Source organism: Poecilia latipinna, unplaced genomic scaffold (assembly GCF_001443285.1).
Source record: "Poecilia latipinna isolate Pla-1442-1.1 unplaced genomic scaffold, P_latipinna-1.0 Scaffold511, whole genome shotgun sequence".
Classification (NCBI taxonomy): Eukaryota; Metazoa; Chordata; class Actinopteri; order Cyprinodontiformes; family Poeciliidae; genus Poecilia; species Poecilia latipinna.
In genome coordinates, this window is record NW_015113127.1 from 53,986 (window position 1) to 77,037 (window position 23,052).

Genomic DNA, 23,052 nt, shown 5'->3' on the forward strand with positions numbered 1-23,052 from the left:
AATGAAAAGTCCAATGTACCGTGACAAGGACGTTCTGGAGAATGCGGGTATCGATCCCGCTACATCTTGCATGCGAAGCGAGCGCTCTACCACTTGAGCTAATTCCCCACACCTTGCAAATAAAATTAATCAGAAAACCTCAGGGTTTCAAGTAGGGTCCGTTCCAACGACCATCCAAAGACTTCTGTGCAAAGCTTGATCGTTTCTCCTTCATTACGAGACAGAAACAAGGACGAGGTGGCCGAGTGGTTAAGGCGATGGACTGCTAATCCATTGTGCTCTGCATGCGTGGGTTCGAATACCATCCTCGTCGGAAGATTTAGGTTGTGAAGTGACCTCAGAAACTTTGTCTTTGGTACTGGTCTACTATGTACAGTTGAAAAATGATCACACTGGCATCTATAAGCCTTGTCCAAGGCTAAGTTGCTTATTCTGTCAATTGTGCCATGTACTCTCATTACAGAGTAAAGAAACAAAATGTCAAAATGCATTTTGGTACTTAGTCATGCACATGGACTGCAGAGGGAGACTTGAGTACTACACCAGATTCTTAATCCGTGATAGGACAGTTAAATGACTGAGCACTACAGACAAGAACATTCTGGAGAATGCGGGCATCGATCCCGCTACTTCTCGCATGCAAAGCGAGCACTCTACCACTTGAGTTAATTCCCCACACAAGTCCAAGAAAAAGGATAAAAAAATCTCACGATTTTCAGTGAGTTGTATTCAAAAGNACATCAAAGGAGCTCTATGGAAACCCTTGACCCGGTCTACACCAGATTGTGGTACTTGTCAAAATACTCGATCTTAAATGAAAAGTCCAATCTATCGTGATAAGAACATTCTGGAGAATGCGGGCATCGATCGCCCTACTTCTCGCATGCAAAGCGAGCGCTCTACCACTTGAGCTAATTCCCCACACATGTCCAAGAAAAAAGGATAAAAAAATCTCACGATTTTCAGTGAGTTGTATTCAAAAGAACATCAAAGGAACTCTGTGTAAACCCTTTACCCAGTCTACAACAGATTGTGGTACTTGTCAAAATACTCGATCTTAAATGAAAAGTCCAATGTACCCTGACAAGGACGTTCTGGAGAATGCAGGCATCGATCCNCGTTTCTAATATTGGCAACATTTTGCAGATGAAACAAGGAAAAATCTGGAAACTTGCTTAATATGGAATTTAAATGATATATTATGGTTTTTCAAGGGTCCTAGTCCAAAGACAACAACTTTTCTCAGAATTTCAAGGCATGAAATGAACTCTTCCAGATTTTCATATCTTTAAGAGACGCCTGTGATCTGCTTAACTGGTTGTTTCCATCAGATGTTCACATCCAGTCCGACAGATTTAACGCAGAAAAAGTGGCAAAAATATCAGAAACATGTAACAAAGCATTTTTACTGAGCATTTATTGAGGAATGTCAGAAATTAAACAAAGATCAAAAAAAAATTTCTTAGTAAAATATTTTGAAAAATCGTGAATCATTTTCTTTTTACCTTGAAATTATGCTCTTCTTTGTGCGGCACGAATTCCTTTAACGTCTTTGCGTTTCCATGTCCACAGCTGCTCAACATGGTGACGGTGTCCGAGAAGCGATGGCGAGCGCGCTCAAGAGGAGCCGACGCCGACGAGGGGTTCGCGAGCGGCGACTGCGACGATGAGGACGAGTGCGCCGAGGTGTCGGGGCTGGGGCCTCCTCCAAGACGCAAACGGCTGCGGATCTTCGCAGGTCAGACACACAAACGGCACCTTCACAACAACAAAATCGGCTGGACGATAAACTGTGCAAGTAGTTGTCATGATAAATGATAATATTGGTTTTGAGGTGATATATTGATCCGTCGTACGCATTTGTCCGAAATTGGATTTCTGCGAGAAAGAAATGTTCAGCCCGGGCTAATGTTTACAATCAAGCCCACTAACTCAATCAGAGCCATTTACTTCAATGCTGGTGAGCAAGCGGACGGATCCAGAGGCGGTGAGATCACAGCCCTGGGCTCGGCAGTGGGGTGTTTACATGGCTACGGCGCACGCTGACACCAACGTGACACTTCCTCTGGTGGCCGACCTCGTTGGCGTCAGCATTCACGAAAAATGTCAGACATGGTCAGCAAAAGACGGGCAGATGATTGCTGTTTCCTCACAGACTGAGATTAAATCAGGTTCTTGTTTCAAGTCCTGAAATTACTTGTTTTCTAAATGTCAGAACAACGAGAGAGAGAAAGTTTTTAATTCCTTTACTTTCTTAAACCTTTTGAAGTTTACATAAATTTCTCTAGTATCTTTACAAAAGGGTCTAACAATAACTTTATTGGGTTTTGGTCCATTCTTCCTGACAGAACAGCTGCAACCGAGTCAGGTTTGCAGCAGAGGTGGGCAGATCGATCCAAAGCATTTTTATAACAACTGACGTTACCATGGTTACTCGATTGTGCTACAAAATGGCCCTATGTGCCTGGAAAACGCATAATACTCCCCTTATACCTTAAACTTTCAGTTAAAAAGATGCTGCATGTTTTTGTGCCTTGTATATAACCATCCTGTTTTCAGCTGTAGATGAGAATAATATTAATAATGAAAAAGATTTAAACTGCTGGAAGAAAGAAGATGAACCCAGCCAGAAAGGAGGAACGAGTGAGTTCGATTTGCCAACATAAATCCAGAGCAGCTGAGCCGTCACCATGGTGGGAGTCGTCCTCCAGTGGAGGAGGTTTGGGTCTGCCAGGCCCAGAGCGCCGGGTTGGGGGCGGCGGGAGAGGAACTGAGGGTTCACTCAGAAGGCCGTGAGAGTCCGATGCCCTCTCTTGCTTTGCTGCTGGCCTCAGCGCGGAGTCATCACACCGCCTGCCCTGACTTACAGGCTGCTGAAAGCTCCACTTTAGACTTTGATCTGATCTCTTGCGAGAGCCGTGAATTCAGGCCGTTTTGTGCATTCCTCTCATGAGTGCGTGCGTCACCGCTTTGCAGACCCCGAGGAGTCCATCCCACTAGCTGGCAGAGATAGCTGCCGATAGCTCGCGATGACTTGGCAAAAAAACGCTGACCCCGCTCGGTTTCCATTTGGTCAAACGGGAGGGGGCTGGAGTTCGAAGGTCAACCTGTGGAGCACGAGGCCTAATGGGCTCCCTGTCTGTGCTCCGCTCCTCTGAGATGGACGAGCCGGATCTAGTTTCACAAAGCCCCCGCACAAATCTAAGGCGAGGCGCACACACACACACATACACACACACACACACACACACATATGTGTTTTACATGCTGGAGTTGGGGAGGGGGAGAAAGGTAGTGGAAGCCACAATAACAGGGTGCAGACAGGACGGACACATGGCTGGGACCCTGACACAGCTTCCCTGTCAACCTGCTGACCACACCAGCGATGTTCCCAAACAGGCGCGATGATTGATCTCTCCTCGGCCATGAGCATCTCATAACTGACGCCGCTCACACACTCACACACAGATGCACACGTGCATCCCCCGCCGACCAATCAGAGCGCCCGGTTAAACATTCCCCTCAGCATACCAGGCCAGTGCAGCTATTCCAGGACGGGGGACCCCCCGTGCAGCAACAACCCCTAAAGAAAGACCTGCAGTCAGGCACTGAGCTGGGTCCTGCAGAAGTGTTCGCACCGTTTTACCTTTTTTATGTTTCGTAAGAAAGCCTTTTGCTACGTTTTTTTTTAAGGGATTTTTATTTTATTTTTATTTTTTGTCAAAATACAAAAGAATGCATATAAAACTTTACACTTTTGTATTCTACCCCTAAATAAACAATTTTTACATTTCTTTCAGAAGTTGCTTTAAAGGAGAATTTGTACGTAACTTTTAAAAATCTTACTATCAATGAGTCTGGAACGTAGTTTAGATCGAGCCTAAAAGAATCCGACCCGGCCCGAACCCACAGGCATTGTGTCTGAGCCTGATCCGACCAATTAGCTTCAATTATAGACCGGAGGCAGAGGTAAACCCAACATATTATTTCCATTGAGATTTTACTGATTTACTAACCATTTATGTAAGCAGTGGAACTTCTGGCATTTTTAGCTGTTGTTTAGGGCTTTCCAGCTCCATTTTGCTGCTTGTTGTAACCCCACAGTGGGTCAAGTGCAAATCATCTGGGATGTGTGATTGATAGGAGCGGAGCAGAGTGGTGCCACGTGCAATGCGCTGCGATTGTTGCAGTCTAGTGAACTTCTGTGCCCTACTTACGTTCTTTCTATCCTCAACAGGGTAACCTGCCTGCAGTAAGTAGATTAACAACTTTAGTGCATTCTCAGTTTTTTGTTATTTTTTTATTTTTTGCTGTGCTGAGGGTAAAAATGGCTCTTTGGGCTGCACAGGCTGCAGACCCCTGGTTTAGATCAGATCATATTCACGTACTAAAATGGTCCTGTCAAAGTCCAGACATAAATTTTTCCAAGAATTTGTGGCAAGAAAATTAATGTCTACGGACAATCTCCATCCAGTCTGAGGCATCTTGGGGTATTTTGCAAGCTTGTGCAAAACATTTCAGTCAGGAGCTGGTAGCGACATAAACCAAAGAATACTATAACATATTGACTCACAGGGACTGGTACAACAACAAAACTACTTTGTATAGCTCTATCGAATAAAATCCCAAATAAATGGCAGATTGTGGTTGTAATTTGATAAAATATAACAATGTGGTATGGACTCTTCTACAACACACATCAAACATACTGGCTGCTAAAATCTGTCATTTTAGCAGCTCTGGCGTTCTGACTCCATGGAGTCAGAACGCCATGGAGATGGTCGGATGATTTATACAAATTGTTGCTTGCACACTGTTTCAAACAAGCTGATGTAACGTCAGCTGACTCCTTTCCTAACTTTAACGTTGGGCAACTATTTCCAGATCCGTCCCGTAGCTAAAACAGGACACATCCCCCACCTCCGTCGGTGGGAATGCCCACAGAGTAATCTGTTGGTAGTGCTTGGGACTCCATTTTTTCCCCTAAATCCATTAATCTTGGATTCCACGTGCTCCTGATAAGGGCTCACCTGTGTTTCTGTGCTTTCATGCACACCTGCTCCCCGACTGTACCGCCTCTGCGGAGAACAAAAGAACACGCCACCATCCCCACAAAAAAAAACACCTCACCTCGCAGATTTCTCTTTCTCTTCATACTCTTCCCCACCTCTCCTGCTGTCAGATCAGAGATGTACTGCTGCTTCAGAAACTTGATGATTCAGAATACATTAGGCTGAAATTTGATTTAAATTGATCCTTCCCTGCGGTGGTCACATTAATCATTAGTTTCCAGGTGAGATGAACCGGCACGAGAGCGCTGAAATTGTGGGCAAAATCACTTCAGGGATCTTAGAACAGCTCCTCAGAAAGTAACTGCGTGCAAAGAGGTGGGATAATCAGTTTTTTTGGCCCTTTGCGAGAATGTTAAAAAACTGTATGTGCTGGAGTGAAGCTTTGTTTCTCAGCTCTCACCCTGACAAGCGAACAGAGCTGTTGTTCCGCTCTCGTGCTCAGACGTTCGGTCACTGAAGCAAACGCTTCTTTTCGGCGATCCGGAGCTTTTCTTTTTTTTCCTTCTTTTTAATCAGCTCCCAGTGGTCAGTGAAACCCAAAGTGGAAATATTCCTGTTATGTGAAACACGCACCTCGCGATGAGAGGCAGGGCCGGGCTCACCTTTCAAATTTTTTTTTCATTTTTTATTTTTTTTAGGCTGGAACAAAGGCGGGGAAGGAAAGAGGGAGGCGATGAAAGAACGCGGGGATAGAACAGAACGAGACAAAAACACCTTTGATACCTGCAAAGGTTGATACACTGGGAAAACCTAAACATTCCTCGACTCCGTATGTGGGTGGAATTACCACGCTACCAGTACGGGAAGCTGGTATGTTAATTAGCTGCAGCTGTCACCCCTGACCCCCACTACACCTGATGGGATAGGTGAGTCACCAGGCGCCAGTCCTGCACCCTAATGTTCGCCACATGTCTTCATCAACGCGGCCATAATTCACACTGTTGATATCAGGGGAACATGGATGTTTGTTCCTGGAGTTTTTCAGCTCTGTCTGGTTTCCCAGAGCCACACAGCTTCATGAATGTTGTTGCAGGAGACACGTGGCAGCCAGCTACAGCCTGTGTGCTGCAGGTGAGGCCTCGCCAAAGGGAGAGAGGCTCAGACAATCCAGATGTGAGTGCAGGTGTCTGAGGAGGAAGAATCTGGATGTGGGTGCCCACATGGCCTGAATCCTCTGGGGCTACACAAAAGATCCACGTTCAACTTCTGTATCAAACGTTTACCTAGGCAACACCACCAAGAACAAAGTGTTTAGATTTGTCACTCTGTCAGCATTAGACAGCATATATGCACCATGGTAATGGTTGTTTCACTCAGATTCAATTTACAACAGTGAAGTGTGATTAATAACCAAGAAAAAGCTATTTTACTGACTTAGTGCTGTACAAATTCTTAAACTTATCATGTTCAGTTTGAAGGGAACAAAATCAGAAAATGGGAAAAAAAATAAAAAGTACAGCCTTTTAGGTTGTATTGTTAATTGTTAGCTTGTCGCATAGCACAACAGTTAGCATAGGTTATAATTGCGTCGCCATCAGCACTTGTTCCTGGTTCACTGTGGTCTTCTTAAAGTTTTCTCTTCTTCACTTCTCTTGAGTAGTTTCCTTCCGAACGATGAGGTATTGCTTCACCACCTCATTGTTTTGGCTGTAGCCGGTTAACTCTGTAGTTCGTTAGCTTTTTATTTACCTTGTGGTAGATGACTTGGTACCACTAAACATGACCTAACCAGCATTGTTACTTACACCACTGTTTAGGAAACCTTGTTTTAGATTGAGAAGTTGTAAAATGTAAAGTTTGTAGGGTAGCTTAGCAGTTTTTTTCTAGTGGTTGATGACGTGTAACCCACTGGAAATGTTCTGACCCAGCGTTCTCAGTGACCATCCCTGTTGTAGCTTCTAAACAGCCTGTTTAAATTGAGCCAGTCCCCCTCCTTTCCTCCTTCTTCCACGCCTCTTGCAAAAATGATGTAGCCGGCTGCCATCTGTGTAAACAGGCACGGCTAGTTGGATCTGCAGCCTCTCATCTCGCTCTCACTGAAGCAACCCATGAGCATTCCCAGCTCTGCGTCTGAGTGGGGTGACAGTGGAGCGGAAGATAGGGGGGGGGAGAGAGAAAAAAGGAGGGAGGAGAGGAATGAATGGATGAAATTATCCTCTTATTGGACCCTTAATGCTCTTTCACTCTGAAGCTTTCCCAAATCGGTCCAGAGATAAAACCCTTAAGATTATCCCGAAGGCAGGAAGAAGACCCTTGGTTTTAATTTCTGTGGATACGAGCGCAGAGTTGACTCGGTTCTCATAGTACATGTGATGGGGTGGGGGGCCCACCGGTACTTGGTTCCTTTTCTAAGCACCGCACTTTTTTTTCTGTGTTTGCAACTGTGCCTCTTGGAAAAGCGTTTGTTTGCTCAAGAGCTTTATTTACATTCACAGGCACTTTTTGGATGCCGTAAATTGATTCCAGGCCCGTTCCTGGGTCGTGTCCATCAGCTCCGCCGTGGTCCACAAACACTCCGCACACAGCGGGGCCATTCTCGAGGCCTGCTGGCCGCCACAGGGACACACAGAAGCCATTTTGTGGAAACGTCCTAAAAGTTTGGTCGAGGGTTTCAGCGGATTGCGTTTCTCGTGTTAACCCTCCGCTCTCACCTGCATCCTAAATTCTCCTTCTGTTCGTTTTTTTTTTTTTTTTTTTGCCCTCCCCTCCATCCCCTTTCCTCTGGCCTGCTGCGGTCAGTTTTCCGGACCGTTCTTGAAAGCAACCCAAAGACTGTGAACATCGCAGGAGTCTCCCTGTCAGTTCGCTCTGAACTGCCTAAGGGAACCACAAGCGAACCACTAGAAAGGGCTGAGGCAGATAGTGAAACTGCACAGAAGAACCTCGCAGTGCAGAGTCAAATTGTCGCATGTGCCTTCGCTCCTAGCCTGCCTCGCTGCAGGAATGTGGGGTGGAGGGGGGATTTGCCCGCTCATTTGTTAGGAAAATTTCCACTACGAATCCATCTCAATGTGCCAGCTTCGTCTCCTTAACTGGACTGACCTCAGGAACCGGGAGGAGAATGGAAACACGTGCGTCAGGTCTTTAGCCGCAAGAAGATAAAGGCAGCATCCAAAGAATGTCTCTGGCGCTGATAAGAGCCGTCATTGTCCGGTGTGTCCTGACACGGAGACAGGGCTCCTCGCCAACCTCTGACCCTCCACGGAGCCTTAACCTCAGCCGTACCGCGCCCCACCCTGAACAAGCTGCTTCCCCTCAGGACAGAATCAACTCTTTGTGTGTGTGATTTGTTATGGTTTTTACTTCGCTCAGCCGTGCGCGCCTTTTTCCACCATCGCAGCTTTGCTACTGTGAGGAATTTGCGGCGAAAATTTATGTGTCTGTTTCGAGCTTCTCCTCCGCCTCGGGCCTGTTCTCCTATTTATGATGGTGTGAGCCATCAACTGGAAGTGGAGACTAAAAATACATTGAAGTCAATGTAATTTGGACAGTGCATGGCGAGGTCAGTGAGTGCAGGGTGCTGTTTATTCCCTCGCCAATGCAATATAACTAATGGATCTTGACTTGAATTTTCTCCACATGCCACAAAGAGTCTTTGTGATGGGTTGTATTCCAGTCATATCAGAGCTAACCACGGCATTAGACGTGGGGTTTGGAGTTAGAGTTCTGCAGATTTGTATCTTCTTTTTTTTTTTTTTTTTTCCTGAACTTGTCTTCTGATTCCACTTACTGTGTCTTGCTGGAGTGTCCACACCCCTGCAAATTCTCCCGATATTGTCATGTTACAACCACAAACCTCAGTGTGTTTTATTGCAATTTTTATGGGATAGCCCAACACAAAGTAGCTCATAACTGTAAAGCAGAAGGAAAATGATACACGATTTTTGAACATGCCTAAGGATTCACAGGCATTTTTATTAAGCTCCATTTGCTCCCTAACAAAAACCAGAGCAGATGGTGTCCAGAAGCAGCGTTGTTGGTAACTAGTGTGGTTTCATCTGGGCGTAGGTCCAGGTGTTCTGTGAAGGCCTCAAAGCTTTGTTAGAGAACAAACATCGTCATGAAGACCCAGCAGCACCACAAGTTTAAAGCAGGGTTAGCCTCTATATCCAAGCTGTGGGCATCTGACCGAGCATTGTTCAACACATCGCCTGAAAACAGGAAGAACAGGCACAACTGGAAAGCTGCCAAGACATGGCCGTCAACACGGTGTCCACACGTCTGTAAAAGATCTTAAAGTCATGCATCTATGATCAACCAAGTGCTAATAGTCACATTTAAGACTTTTAAGAACTTTTTAATGCCACCTTGAACCAAATCATTAATAACAGGGATGGTTTGGGGATCAAGCGTAATACAGCAAGTTTTCTGTGTCAGACATGGGTAAGTGTAAATTTATCGTCGGTTGGCTAGACGATGAACGTTTTTGCCACTGGCTCACTTCTGTTGCCAACCAATCCGAGGCTGGGGTGCATTCTGTAAAAAATAAAATAAAATACAACTAAATGCTGAAGCTTGGGGCTATGGGGGTTCACACCATAGAGAGTCATGCATTGTGAGAAGCACAAACCCACTGCTAAGAGCCAACCACAGAGGCCAGAAAATTCACAATAAATGCTACGCCTGATGGTAATACAGCATGATCCCCCAAACATCCCTGTCATTAATAGTTTGGTTCAAGGTGGCATTAAAAAGTTCTAAAAAGTTTGACTTGCTGAAACCTGCAGATACTCTGGTCAACCTAAACAGCATATCATTTAGGGAAGCAATAGAGAGGCTCATGAAATCTCTGATCCACAGTGAGGAAAGGCTGTTGACAGGACAACTACTCATTATGAATTCCCCAACATTGATCAGTACATTAGATGTTAATTTACCTGATGATTCTGATGATAGAACTGAACTAAATGTAATGTTTCTTGCTTGTTTCAGAATCAGTTTGTGTATTTTGTTAATAGCGTCGATAGTTTCTTTGTCTCAACTGCCTTGCTGCTGAAACAAAGAATCTCGACTTGAACACGTTTAACAGGTGTCAGTCCCATTAGGCTGCACTGTACTCGTTCTCCACTCCAGTTTAAAGACATCCAGACGTTATTGTGTCTTTACATCCGCAGCAGTCTGTGCCATGACGTCTCCCCCGTCTCACATTCTGGCCCTCTCTCTGGGAGTGTCCCTCAGCCTGGAATAACAGCGAGCGCTGGGGAAGCAGGAGCGGCTCAGGGAGCGGTGCTGTTTTAAAGGCCCGGGGCAGGGCCTCCTGCGGCCGTCTCGTTTGTCTTGGCTCAACATTCCCAGCCCCTCCGTGCGCCCCTGTGGTCGGCCGGTTGGTCTGGGGCAGACTGTCATCTCCCCCCACCCAGACAAAGGCATCTAGCTCCAGTCTGTCGATGAGCAGCGGCTCCGAGCTGTTTATGCAAAGTGTGACAAGCCGGCCAACGATCGACAGCTGCATTTCCTTTACATATGTGCGCATAACTGTGTTGAATGTTTTAACAAATTTGGAGTTTCCATTAAATAGTTAAAATCACAAATGAATAAATGTAATGTGATAAGTCTTGAAAAAGTATGCCATGAGTAGGCCTGTCATGATAAATTTTGCTAGACGATAAATTGTCCCAGAAGGTATTGCGATAAACGATAATTTNAATAAAAAGTACAGCCTTTTAGGTTGTATTGTTAATTGTTAGCTTGTCGCATAGCACAACAGTTAGCATAGGTTATAATTGCGTCGCCATCAGCACTTGTTCCTGGTTCACTGTGGTCTTCTTAAAGTTTTCTCTTCTTCACTTCTCTTGAGTAGTTTCCTTCCGAACGATGAGGTATTGCTTCACCACCTCATTGTTTTGGCTGTAGCCGGTTAACTCTGTAGTTCGTTAGCTTTTTATTTACCTTGTGGTAGATGACTTGGTACCACTAAACATGACCTAACCAGCATTGTTACTTACACCACTGTTTAGGAAACCTTGTTTTAGATTGAGAAGTTGTAAAATGTAAAGTTTGTAGGGTAGCTTAGCAGTTTTTTTCTAGTGGTTGATGACGTGTAACCCACTGGAAATGTTCTGACCCAGCGTTCTCAGTGACCATCCCTGTTGTAGCTTCTAAACAGCCTGTTTAAATTGAGCCAGTCCCCCTCCTTTCCTCCTTCTTCCACGCCTCTTGCAAAAATGATGTAGCCGGCTGCCATCTGTGTAAACAGGCACGGCTAGTTGGATCTGCAGCCTCTCATCTCGCTCTCACTGAAGCAACCCATGAGCATTCCCAGCTCTGCGTCTGAGTGGGGTGACAGTGGAGCGGAAGATAGGGGGGGGGAGAGAGAAAAAAGGAGGGAGGAGAGGAATGAATGGATGAAATTATCCTCTTATTGGACCCTTAATGCTCTTTCACTCTGAAGCTTTCCCAAATCGGTCCAGAGATAAAACCCTTAAGATTATCCCGAAGGCAGGAAGAAGACCCTTGGTTTTAATTTCTGTGGATACGAGCGCAGAGTTGACTCGGTTCTCATAGTACATGTGATGGGGTGGGGGGCCCACCGGTACTTGGTTCCTTTTCTAAGCACCGCACTTTTTTTTCTGTGTTTGCAACTGTGCCTCTTGGAAAAGCGTTTGTTTGCTCAAGAGCTTTATTTACATTCACAGGCACTTTTTGGATGCCGTAAATTGATTCCAGGCCCGTTCCTGGGTCGTGTCCATCAGCTCCGCCGTGGTCCACAAACACTCCGCACACAGCGGGGCCATTCTCGAGGCCTGCTGGCCGCCACAGGGACACACAGAAGCCATTTTGTGGAAACGTCCTAAAAGTTTGGTCGAGGGTTTCAGCGGATTGCGTTTCTCGTGTTAACCCTCCGCTCTCACCTGCATCCTAAATTCTCCTTTTTTTTTTTTTTTTTTTTTTTTTTTTTGCCCTCCCCTCCATCCCCTTTCCTCTGGCCTGCTGCGGTCAGTTTTCCGGACCGTTCTTGAAAGCAACCCAAAGACTGTGAACATCGCAGGAGTCTCCCTGTCAGTTCGCTCTGAACTGCCTAAGGGAACCACAAGCGAACCACTAGAAAGGGCTGAGGCAGATAGTGAAACTGCACAGAAGAACCTCGCAGTGCAGAGTCAAATTGTCGCATGTGCCTTCGCTCCTAGCCTGCCTCGCTGCAGGAATGTGGGGTGGAGGGGGGATTTGCCCGCTCATTTGTTAGGAAAATTTCCACTACGAATCCATCTCAATGTGCCAGCTTCGTCTCCTTAACTGGACTGACCTCAGGAACCGGGAGGAGAATGGAAACACGTGCGTCAGGTCTTTAGCCGCAAGAAGATAAAGGCAGCATCCAAAGAATGTCTCTGGCGCTGATAAGAGCCGTCATTGTCCGGTGTGTCCTGACACGGAGACAGGGCTCCTCGCCAACCTCTGACCCTCCACGGAGCCTTAACCTCAGCCGTACCGCGCCCCACCCTGAACAAGCTGCTTCCCCTCAGGACAGAATCAACTCTTTGTGTGTGTGATTTGTTATGGTTTTTACTTCGCTCAGCCGTGCGCGCCTTTTTCCACCATCGCAGCTTTGCTACTGTGAGGAATTTGCGGCGAAAATTTATGTGTCTGTTTCGAGCTTCTCCTCCGCCTCGGGCCTGTTCTCCTATTTATGATGGTGTGAGCCATCAACTGGAAGTGGAGACTAAAAATACATTGAAGTCAATGTAATTTGGACAGTGCATGGCGAGGTCAGTGAGTGCAGGGTGCTGTTTATTCCCTCGCCAATGCAATATAACTAATGGATCTTGACTTGAATTTTCTCCACATGCCACAAAGAGTCTTTGTGATGGGTTGTATTCCAGTCATATCAGAGCTAACCACGGCATTAGACGTGGGGTTTGGAGTTAGAGTTCTGCAGATTTGTATCTTCTTTTTTTTTTTTTTTTTTCCTGAACTTGTCTTCTGATTCCACTTACTGTGTCTTGCTGGAGTGTCCACACCCCTGCAAATTCTCCCGATATTGTCATGTTACAACCACAAACCTCAGTGTGTTTTATTGCAATTTTTATGGGATAGCCCAACACAAAGTAGCTCATAACTGTAAAGCAGAAGGAAAATGATACACGATTTTTGAACATGCCTAAGGATTCACAGGCATTTTTATTAAGCTCCATTTGCTCCCTAACAAAAACCAGAGCAGATGGTGTCCAGAAGCAGCGTTGTTGGTAACTAGTGTGGTTTCATCTGGGCGTAGGTCCAGGTGTTCTGTGAAGGCCTCAAAGCTTTGTTAGAGAACAAACATCGTCATGAAGACCCAGCAGCACCACAAGTTTAAAGCAGGGTTAGCCTCTATATCCAAGCTGTGGGCATCTGACCGAGCATTGTTCAACACATCGCCTGAAAACAGGAAGAACAGGCACAACTGGAAAGCTGCCAAGACATGGCCGTCAACACGGTGTCCACACGTCTGTAAAAGATCTTAAAGTCATGCATCTATGATCAACCAAGTGCTAATAGTCACATTTAAGACTTTTAAGAACTTTTTAATGCCACCTTGAACCAAATCATTAATAACAGGGATGGTTTGGGGATCAAGCGTAATACAGCAAGTTTTCTGTGTCAGACATGGGTAAGTGTAAATTTATCGTCGGTTGGCTAGACGATGAACGTTTTTGCCACTGGCTCACTTCTGTTGCCAACCAATCCGAGGCTGGGGTGCATTCTGTAAAAAATAAAATAAAATACAACTAAATGCTGAAGCTTGGGGCTATGGGGGTTCACACCATAGAGAGTCATGCATTGTGAGAAGCACAAACCCACTGCTAAGAGCCAACCACAGAGGCCAGAAAATTCACAATAAATGCTACGCCTGATGGTAATACAGCATGATCCCCCAAACATCCCTGTCATTAATAGTTTGGTTCAAGGTGGCATTAAAAAGTTCTAAAAAGTTTGACTTGCTGAAACCTGCAGATACTCTGGTCAACCTAAACAGCATATCATTTAGGGAAGCAATAGAGAGGCTCATGAAATCTCTGATCCACAGTGAGGAAAGGCTGTTGACAGGACAACTACTCATTATGAATTCCCCAACATTGATCAGTACATTAGATGTTAATTTACCTGATGATTCTGATGATAGAACTGAACTAAATGTAATGTTTCTTGCTTGTTTCAGAATCAGTTTGTGTATTTTGTTAATAGCGTCGATAGTTTCTTTGTCTCAACTGCCTTGCTGCTGAAACAAAGAATCTCGACTTGAACACGTTTAACAGGTGTCAGTCCCATTAGGCTGCACTGTACTCGTTCTCCACTCCAGTTTAAAGACATCCAGACGTTATTGTGTCTTTACATCCGCAGCAGTCTGTGCCATGACGTCTCCCCCGTCTCACATTCTGGCCCTCTCTCTGGGAGTGTCCCTCAGCCTGGAATAACAGCGAGCGCTGGGGAAGCAGGAGCGGCTCAGGGAGCGGTGCTGTTTTAAAGGCCCGGGGCAGGGCCTCCTGCGGCCGTCTCGTTTGTCTTGGCTCAACATTCCCAGCCCCTCCGTGCGCCCCTGTGGTCGGCCGGTTGGTCTGGGGCAGACTGTCATCTCCCCCCACCCAGACAAAGGCATCTAGCTCCAGTCTGTCGATGAGCAGCGGCTCCGAGCTGTTTATGCAAAGTGTGACAAGCCGGCCAACGATCGACAGCTGCATTTCCTTTACATATGTGCGCATAACTGTGTTGAATGTTTTAACAAATTTGGAGTTTCCATTAAATAGTTAAAATCACAAATGAATAAATGTAATGTGATAAGTCTTGAAAAAGTATGCCATGAGTAGGCCTGTCATGATAAATTTTGCTAGACGATAAATTGTCCCAGAAGGTATTGCGATAAACGATAATTTTGTTTTGGGACAATTTTAAAGTAATATGATAGTAANTATATTTACAATNTNAAAGATTAATAAATTTTATTTTCTAATGGACATTTAACACTGGAACTGGAAGACATTTTAAATATCTTCCAGCAGAAACAACAATTAAAATGTCTGTAAAAACAAAATTGTCCTTCAAGAAAGGGCTAGTCCAGACCAAAGCACCAGACTAAAGTCATCCAGTTATCTACCAAAAACTGGACGACACAAGTTTTCTGCCAAACTTGGACAAAAAAAATAAATCATGCAAATAGAAATAATTGAGCTAGTTTTAAGTCATCATGCGATTAATCAGCTTATTGCCTATTGTGACAGGGCTAGCCACGCCATCATCATCCTCCCACTTCCTGTCGTCTTTTCCGCCAGTTTTAACAAACGCTTGTTGATCACGTGACTCGCCTGATGTGAATAGTGTTTCCATTGCAGTTTTGCAAGACACACCAATTTCAATACAGCTGAAAAACCTCCTCATCCTAGCGTAAAAAAAAATCTTTTATCGTAAAAAAACGAGTTTTTTCAAAATTGCCGTGTTCCCATCAAGTTAATTTATTGTCATAATTCCAATTTGCGCAATTTTACGCTCAATGGAAATGCAGCTTCTTTTAGGAAACCAAGCTCTGCAGATTTGGTCAGTCATGTAATTTTTTTGTTTATTTTTTTTTGTACATTTCTTGGTGGCTCTGGGCCAAGAACTGCACACAGCCTCTTTGTTTTGTTTTTTTGGGTTTTTTTCCCCCCAAATGTGCTGAGTCCAAAATCCATTCAAACTTTTGCTCCACAGAACTGACCCAAACTGATAAAATATTTGCTTTACTTCAGGAACCATAATGTAAGCTGTCCAGCCTTGAGGGCCTAAATCAAATTTGACTGCTTTAGGTGTGCTATGTGAACACACGGTCTGCCAATGCAGCGGCAATCTAAACCATCTCTCCCGTTTCATAAGAAGCACCTGTGTTTGGAGACTTAACATTCCACATACTTATCTGACCCTATAAAGGAGTTTTCGTGCAGCACACATGTGCTGAATAAACTGTACGGCACCGTGAAGCTGCACTCTCTCCAGAGGGCTTGTAGCAATATGTCAACCAGCTACCAAGGCGCTTCTACTCTGCAAAGTCAAATTCAGCCAACATGTGTCCAGACTGTGTCGGATCGATTCTGGAACATGTAATCTTCACCTGTAGCCATCTTTTTTTCCCACATAGTTTGCTTGTTGTGACAACTGTAAACGGCGAGCCGCAGGCGACACTGAAAACAAAAACTCCAGACTCTCTTTCCCCTCCTCCGCCCTCCCTTCCTCCCTCCGTTGCTCTGTTAGACAGACAGAAAAGCCACTGCGACACACATGGGACTTGCACTCCAGCCTCTGTGTGACCTGTCAGGGTGATCCAAACAAATATCCGCTCTCTGCCTTAAGAGACCCGCAGTGTCTGCACGCATTCTGTTCTCGACGGGAACTGGTCGCTAAAGACAACATAAATTTAAAGCTTGAATGTGGCCACAGTTGTCGGCTTGCGTGCGACTACTAGGCCTGCTCATTCACGGCGCTTCCAGTCAATGCTTGGACCGTTGACCCTTCGCCTCGGTCGTAACTCGAGCTCCTGAAGGCAGGGTGGAGCTAGCAGGGATGCTCCAGCTAGGTGGTGTCCCTGTTGCAGTGTGAGGGGGGCTGAAAATGTAAGATCTGAATGGATGCGCCGCAGGAGGGCTGTGTCCTCCTGAAAACCTGAAGGGACCTTACAGGGCTCACATCAATCACTCACAGGACGGCATCAACACACTCTTTAGCGTGTTTTATGTCTTCGATGACTTAGTGCCGCCTTTGAGGCGCAACTCCTCCTCGGAGCTGCAGTTTCAAGGCTGATCTTCCACCCTCAACTCCCCCACTCAGCTCCTTCAGACTAGCCAGAATCAATCAGCAAACACCTGATGGAACTGTGCATCTGCTGAGCTCATCATAGGAGCCACTTCTCAGTGCAACACTGGTATAAAACGTTGTTAAAGGGCTAATAGAGGAGCCAAGTTGTGATGAAGTCTTGAAGGTTTCTTAAAGAGACAGCGGCCCAACTTGAAGGTGTTAAATTACGATGCCAAATTTTATTTAAGTCATATTTGATATCCATGTCATTTTTATGACAAGTGATGATAGCGTAGTCTCTAGATCGCTACCATCAAGAATCTAGGCACGTCTGTTCTGTAAAGTTAGAGCAGACTTTGCAGTTTAAACTGTAATTTTCAGTATTGTGCCTGGAAAATGCACAATACTGCCTCTTTAAATCCGCCTTGTTCAACATTTAGAAACTAAAAATATCCAACCGGAGGGAAGAAATTGTAACTCCCTGTGAAGAGGATGAAAATCATTACTTTGTTTTGCTCTATCTGATAACAAGTTTGTGGTCGTAACGTGACAAATGCAGAAAAATGTGAGGCATGTAAATACTGTGTCTAATTGTCACTCCTCCCCACCAGGCCATAAAAGGAAAAAGCGAACCAGAGGAACATGAATCTGGACGACTTCTGTCTGTGTCTGTTTTTTTTTGTTTTGTTTTTTTTTCTTGTCTGTACGATTCACTCCCAGCCTGTCTGCGTTTAGGTCTAGAAACACAGCCACAGGTGTTGGTCACTAATTATACCAGGATATTGTTAGTCCCAGCCTGGCGTATAGCCCTGTGCAGGGATCTAGGCTTGCATGGAGCTCAGTCCCAACTGGGTTGTTTTTAAAATCCTGCGGAACAAGGCCCCTCTGTGGTGCCGCTCACGTCCGTGTGTTTAAACTAGAGAGAAAGACCCTCTCTCCCTCCCTGGGATTTTTTTCTCTCTCTTTCTGAGAAACTGAGGCTTTTTCTTTCTTTCTTTTTCTCCCTTCACATTATTGCCGCTGCAAAGCAGCAGCAGCAGCAGCGGGAACAATGTCCTTCCACTCTGTCTTTCGCTTTTTCACACAGCGCTCGCTGGGACGGGCACATCCACCCCACTCAATCATCCGCACACAAATGCAGACGCGCCCCGCTCCTCAACTCCCCGCCCTGCCCCTTATCCACACTGTGTATAAAAGCTGTATCGAATTGCACCTTGAGCTTAATTGGCTCGGCGGTACAGTGTGCCGCTGTCGAAAGTGACAAATCGGCCTTTCAGAGCCCCAGAGAATGTCTGCCCACTGCCATGTCAGGGGACACGGCGGGCAGGGGGGGGGAGGAAAAAAGTTAATTGTCCTTCGGGCTGCGGCTCAAAAGATGTCGTAACTGTGGATGAATTCGTGGGAGATGCAGTTTGAAGCTTTCGGAGGTTTATTTATTTGCCTCGTTCCTCTACTTCAGACAGAGCCTGGCGGTGCAGAGGCCCGAGGGCGATGGGCAGCATCAGGGAAAGAAAGGGCCTCAGGCTCTGTGTCTCTATCAGAGCAAAGCTTTTCCACAGACTCCTAGCTGCTCCCTTTCGTCTCCCGGCACTCTCACTGAGCGTCCGCTTTAGTTTGACATCTCTGCAGATTAACGCAGACCGTAAGAACTCAGAGAGTTAGAGTCCTACGAAGGGATTCTTTCTTCATAAAGTCTTTACATCTTCCCACGTCAACCTGAAACTTCAGTGTTTTATGAAAGAGGCAGGATTATGTATTTTGTAGCACAAACTTCAGTTGTGATAAAATGCTATCTGTATTAAATATGACTTAAAATAAATTTGAATTTGTAATTTAATGCCTTTAAATCGGGCCTCTGTCTGTCATGTTGGATTTTAGTTTCCTGACCCACATGCAAGTTCACACAAAACCAGAGAACACTGTTCAGTGAAAGTTTAATGTATTTTAAACAGTGCAGTCAAATTGTGCTCCAGAGGATGGGTAGGCAGGTCAGCTCGGGTTCTGTTCAGAGAAGGGAGATGTTAGAAGGGACCGGAGATGAGGGATCTTGATTGGTTTAGAGGAATAAGCTTACTGTCTTTCGGATGGAGGTTGCGCGGAGGGAAAAAGGCTAGAATCCGGGAGCGTCTCTGAGGACCAATGATGGAGAGGGAAGGAGCGCGGCAGGCGGAGATGTTTGGTCTTGGCAGGAAGCGATCTTAAAGTCCAGACGTGGTTCCTGGCTTGATTTTGACAGCTTGTCGTTTTCTGAGGGAAGACACAAAATTACTTTTAGTCTCATAAAACATCCATAACATGATTTCTGGTTAGACTCTGACCAACAAGTGGGACCATCGAGCGATGAGTGACTGCTCCTCTGCTTCTTAAAGGTCCACCACTCAATCACTCGGAATCAGCTGCCGGTGCGCCAGCCTGTCAGAACTCCTCCGAAGATCCTCTATAGGAAAGAGCACTCACACCAACCCGAATCCTAACACTGTCTCTTTAAAAACTCCTGCTCTTTCTGGAGCTCCACCTTCAGGAAGTCATCACCACATTTCTCCTCCATTAACCCTTTAACTACATTTTCACCAGCGTTTCACTGAGAAGTTGCTCATGAGATCAGTAGATTCTACCAGGTGTTTGCTAATTTCTGCTGGCTAGAAATTAGCAAACACCTGGTGTTTACTAATTTGGGGGAGTCTCCTCGAAGGCGTAGCTAGGTGCAACCAGGCGTTTTTCCACAGCCGAATGGTTACCATGGTGATTAAAGTATTTCTGAGACATGCATTAAAAAATCAAGGCAATGCTCCAGGTGTGGTTTTGATGAGGTAATAACATTATAACATGATTTAAAGCTGAAAAAACATTACATAATACTCCCCTTAACGTTTTTGTGTGAAAATCAACACAAAGTGGTACATAATGCAGAGGTGAAGCACTCAAAAGTTGTACTCAAGTGAGAGTAAAACAGTATTGAGTAATAAAAAGTTTACTCAAGCTCTGACTGATTAACACATCAACCATTTCATATTCAAAAGCTACATCATCAGATGGACCAAAATCTAAAGTTATGTGAAAATGTTGACGTTTTAAACTTAAATACTTGGCATAAAATACTGCTTTAGGAAATGAAAATATTTCATATAAATAATTACAAAATGACAAAATCAGGAAAAGAACATTTTTGTCTATTCATTTTCTTTCAATATGAGACGAATGAAACTGTAACAAAAACTGCATAAGCTGTTAAACAAGCTCACGGAGTCACTCCAGAAATTGTACTCAAGTCAGAGTACTGATACTTCATATTAAAATTACTCAAGTAAACCTAAAAAAGACAGTACTCCTAAACATACTTTTGTTTTTTGTTTTTTGCAAAATGTTAAGTGAATGTGGATGAAGGTGCTCTGGTCAAACGACACCAACACTGATCCCTCTGGTCTACATGCAGAAGACATCTGCTTGAAAAATTAATGCTGCGCAAAACTCAGAGTCTAAAAGGACTTGAGACGAGCAGGACAGAAACCATGGAAACCAGTTTAGGTCAGGAGTCTGAGACCTTTGCAATCCTAAGAGCCATGTTTACCTCCAGTCCAGCTGATTGAGACTTGTTTAGAGCCCCAAATGTTAAAGGCTTTAAAAATAAACTTAAATACTTGGCATAAAATACTGCTTTAGGAAATATGTTACTTTTTAAAGATACCCCATTTTATTTGTGTGTTTAGGTTTGAAAATAAAGAAAAATGTTTGCAAAGCAAGGAAAAGACATTGTAGAAAATCAGTTTATTACATGAAAAAAACCTGCTTAAATCAGCATTTGTGATGAAATATTTTAATCATCATCATTGTCAGGGAGTGGTGGTTTGAGAGATGGTGAGGATGAACGCTGAGACCAGGTTGTGAAGAAAATGATGAATTTAATGATGAAAGGCTCAAGCAGTCCAAATACAGGCGACACAGCAGAGAGTTTAGCACATAGCTAATACCGGTAGCAACTGACATAAAAGACTGTACACTGAAACAAGCAAGCTCAGGACTTCACAATTCAACTGCGGAAAACTGACTGACAAGCGACAAAGCATACAACCTTCAACAGGTGGGACTAAATACACTGGGGGGTAATCACAGGAACGAGACACAGCTGGGATCAATCAACGGGGAAGATGCAGAAACAACAGAGACTCACAGGACAGAAACTGAACACAGAAAAACCTTAAAATAAATACACAGAAACACGGATCATGACAGTACCCCTCCCTGCCCTCACGGGCGACTATCAGACGGCCAAAAAAAGAAACAGTCCAGATCAGGCAGCACGGCAGACAGATTAGCACACTGCTAAATACCGGTAGCAACTGAAAACCTGAAGACTGAAAACGAGAGCTAGACCAACACAGGACTTAACAGTTCAACTGTGAATGTAAGCAAACAAATGATGAATGACGTAAACATGACAAGGATCCGACAACAGACAAAGACAACAGGTGGGACTAAAAACACAGGGAGGGTAATCAGGCAACTAGACACAGCTGGGACCAATCAACAGGGAGGACAGGACAGAGACTCACAGGGAAACAGGACTAAACACAGAAAATCTCGAATAACTACACAGAGAAACACAGATCATAACAATCATCTTAGAACGACCTGCTGAGTTCGAGCTAAAAATGGGCGAAACTCTCCCCTGCCTCTGTCCTGAGCTTCAAGAGACACAGACTTCCACACCACGCTTTTCTGGATTCTTTCCTTTTATTAAAAGAATCCCCCCGCCTCGTAATTTACGCTCTTTCATCTGTTTTAATCGTGTAACATCCCTTTAACACTTCAAAATCTGCAGCTGAAGCGTAATGACGTGGAAAAACCCAAAAGCTGTGAGTAATGCTGAGCAACCAAGTCCATGAAGACTCGGCGGATATTTCAAAAACTAGTCACTGTGTACCGTGTGTTTCGTCTGCGTCTGGTGTGACGGCGGACTCCGCCGCCTCAGACCTGCCATTCCTCCCCGCAGAGCGGCTTTATTTCTGATATCCTTCTGGCCTCCCTGACAACTCACTTCTTTCATTTCAGTCTCTCACTGCTATCTGCCAGACAAGATAGCACAGAGCATATCTCACATACACACACACACACACACACACACACACACACACTCACAGGCAGGAGGACCTGCTGAGTGTCAGTAAGAAAACAGCTGCGGATGCAAAGCAAGACGGCAGTAAGAAAGAAGAGAGCAGCAGGTGTCCAAGAAGCTGCTACTGCTGCTAAAGAGAAGGGAAACCAAGAGAGAAGCAAAAAATATATGAGGAAATTAAGGGTTTTCCTTTTCTTCTTTCTTTTTTTTTCTAGTAATTCATAACATTAGCAAAATCTTCCACTTCCTGTGTTCGTGGCGGGAATTTACAACCATCCAGAAATCGTACTATCAATTAAACTGGCACTGAAGTCAAATCTGAGGTTTTTCTGTTTGTTGTTTTTAGATTATCATCAATGTTTCCACAGATTCTGCTAACAAATTTAGAAATTCTCCACATTTATTGAGCCACTATTTTACCAGGAATCTGTGTCGTTTCTTTTATAAAATGAAAGCAAAAATCACCTTGAGATGATAAGAGAGGAAAAAGCACGTCAGTGTGTGTTTTTTTTTTCTCCCTTTGTTCACACTGGGACAAGAACATTTCACACATTTTCAAAGCCAATAATCGGTCAAACAAGCTGAAAGTGAGTCATAAAAAATATATATATAATTTTTCTTCATAAGCTCTCAGCCTTATTAAACAAACTTTATACTGTGTTTTCTCTTGACTAGGATGATGCCCAACTTAATCTGGTTCTAGTTTCACGCCACAAACCCAGTTCGATGTCTGATTTGTTGAACTCATTAGTCAGGTTAGCTGCTCCACAGAGATGAAGAAGCCAAATATGCTTAAAGCAACATAAATAAAAGCTGATTACACTCAAGAAACGTGATCAGGAACCTCGGTGTTACCTTTTGGAAACTTGACCTATATAAAAATGTAGGGCAAGCGTCTGAATTTGGAGAAAGTTTAAAAAAAGAATCCTCTCAAAAACGTATTTCTCCCATTATTCTCTGTAAATAGAAATAATGTTGGTCATATTAACTAGCCTAAAACTGTAAAATAGAAGTTTTGGTTAATGTAAGAAAAAGCAGTTGTTTATATGTAAATATGTTGCTTTAACTGTATTTTTGTAAAAATGACATTTCGGACTGATCATATCAAAGCAGTCTGTTTAAAGTAGCAGGTAT

General features: G+C 44.4%; 1 protein-coding gene, 1 long non-coding RNA gene and 2 other non-coding genes across 4 annotated transcripts in view; 2 read left to right on the forward strand and 2 right to left on the reverse strand.

The window, feature by feature from the left end:
* The window catches only part of LOC106952387 (glypican-3-like), a gene marked incomplete at its 5' end in the record, with an annotated part of 79,739 nt that overhangs the window by 53,607 nt on the left and 3,080 nt on the right, over nt 1-23,052 (forward strand). The window contains one exon of the mRNA XM_015040467.1: nt 1,573-1,738. Within this exon, the coding sequence (XP_014895953.1) occupies nt 1,573-1,738 (166 nt within the window). The remainder of the gene's footprint in view (nt 1-1,572; nt 1,739-23,052) is intronic.
* Nucleotides 36-108, reverse strand: trnaa-cgc (transfer RNA alanine (anticodon CGC)). The gene has a single exon. It is a non-coding gene; the product is annotated as a tRNA-Ala (tRNA).
* On the forward strand, nt 232-313 carry trnas-gcu (transfer RNA serine (anticodon GCU)). Its single transcript has one exon. It is a non-coding gene; the product is annotated as a tRNA-Ser (tRNA).
* Nucleotides 18,723-19,332, reverse strand: LOC106952388 (uncharacterized). Its single transcript, XR_001425974.1, has 2 exons — nt 19,124-19,332; nt 18,723-19,052 (listed from the first exon to the last, which is right to left on the reverse strand). It is a non-coding gene; the product is annotated as an uncharacterized LOC106952388 (long non-coding RNA).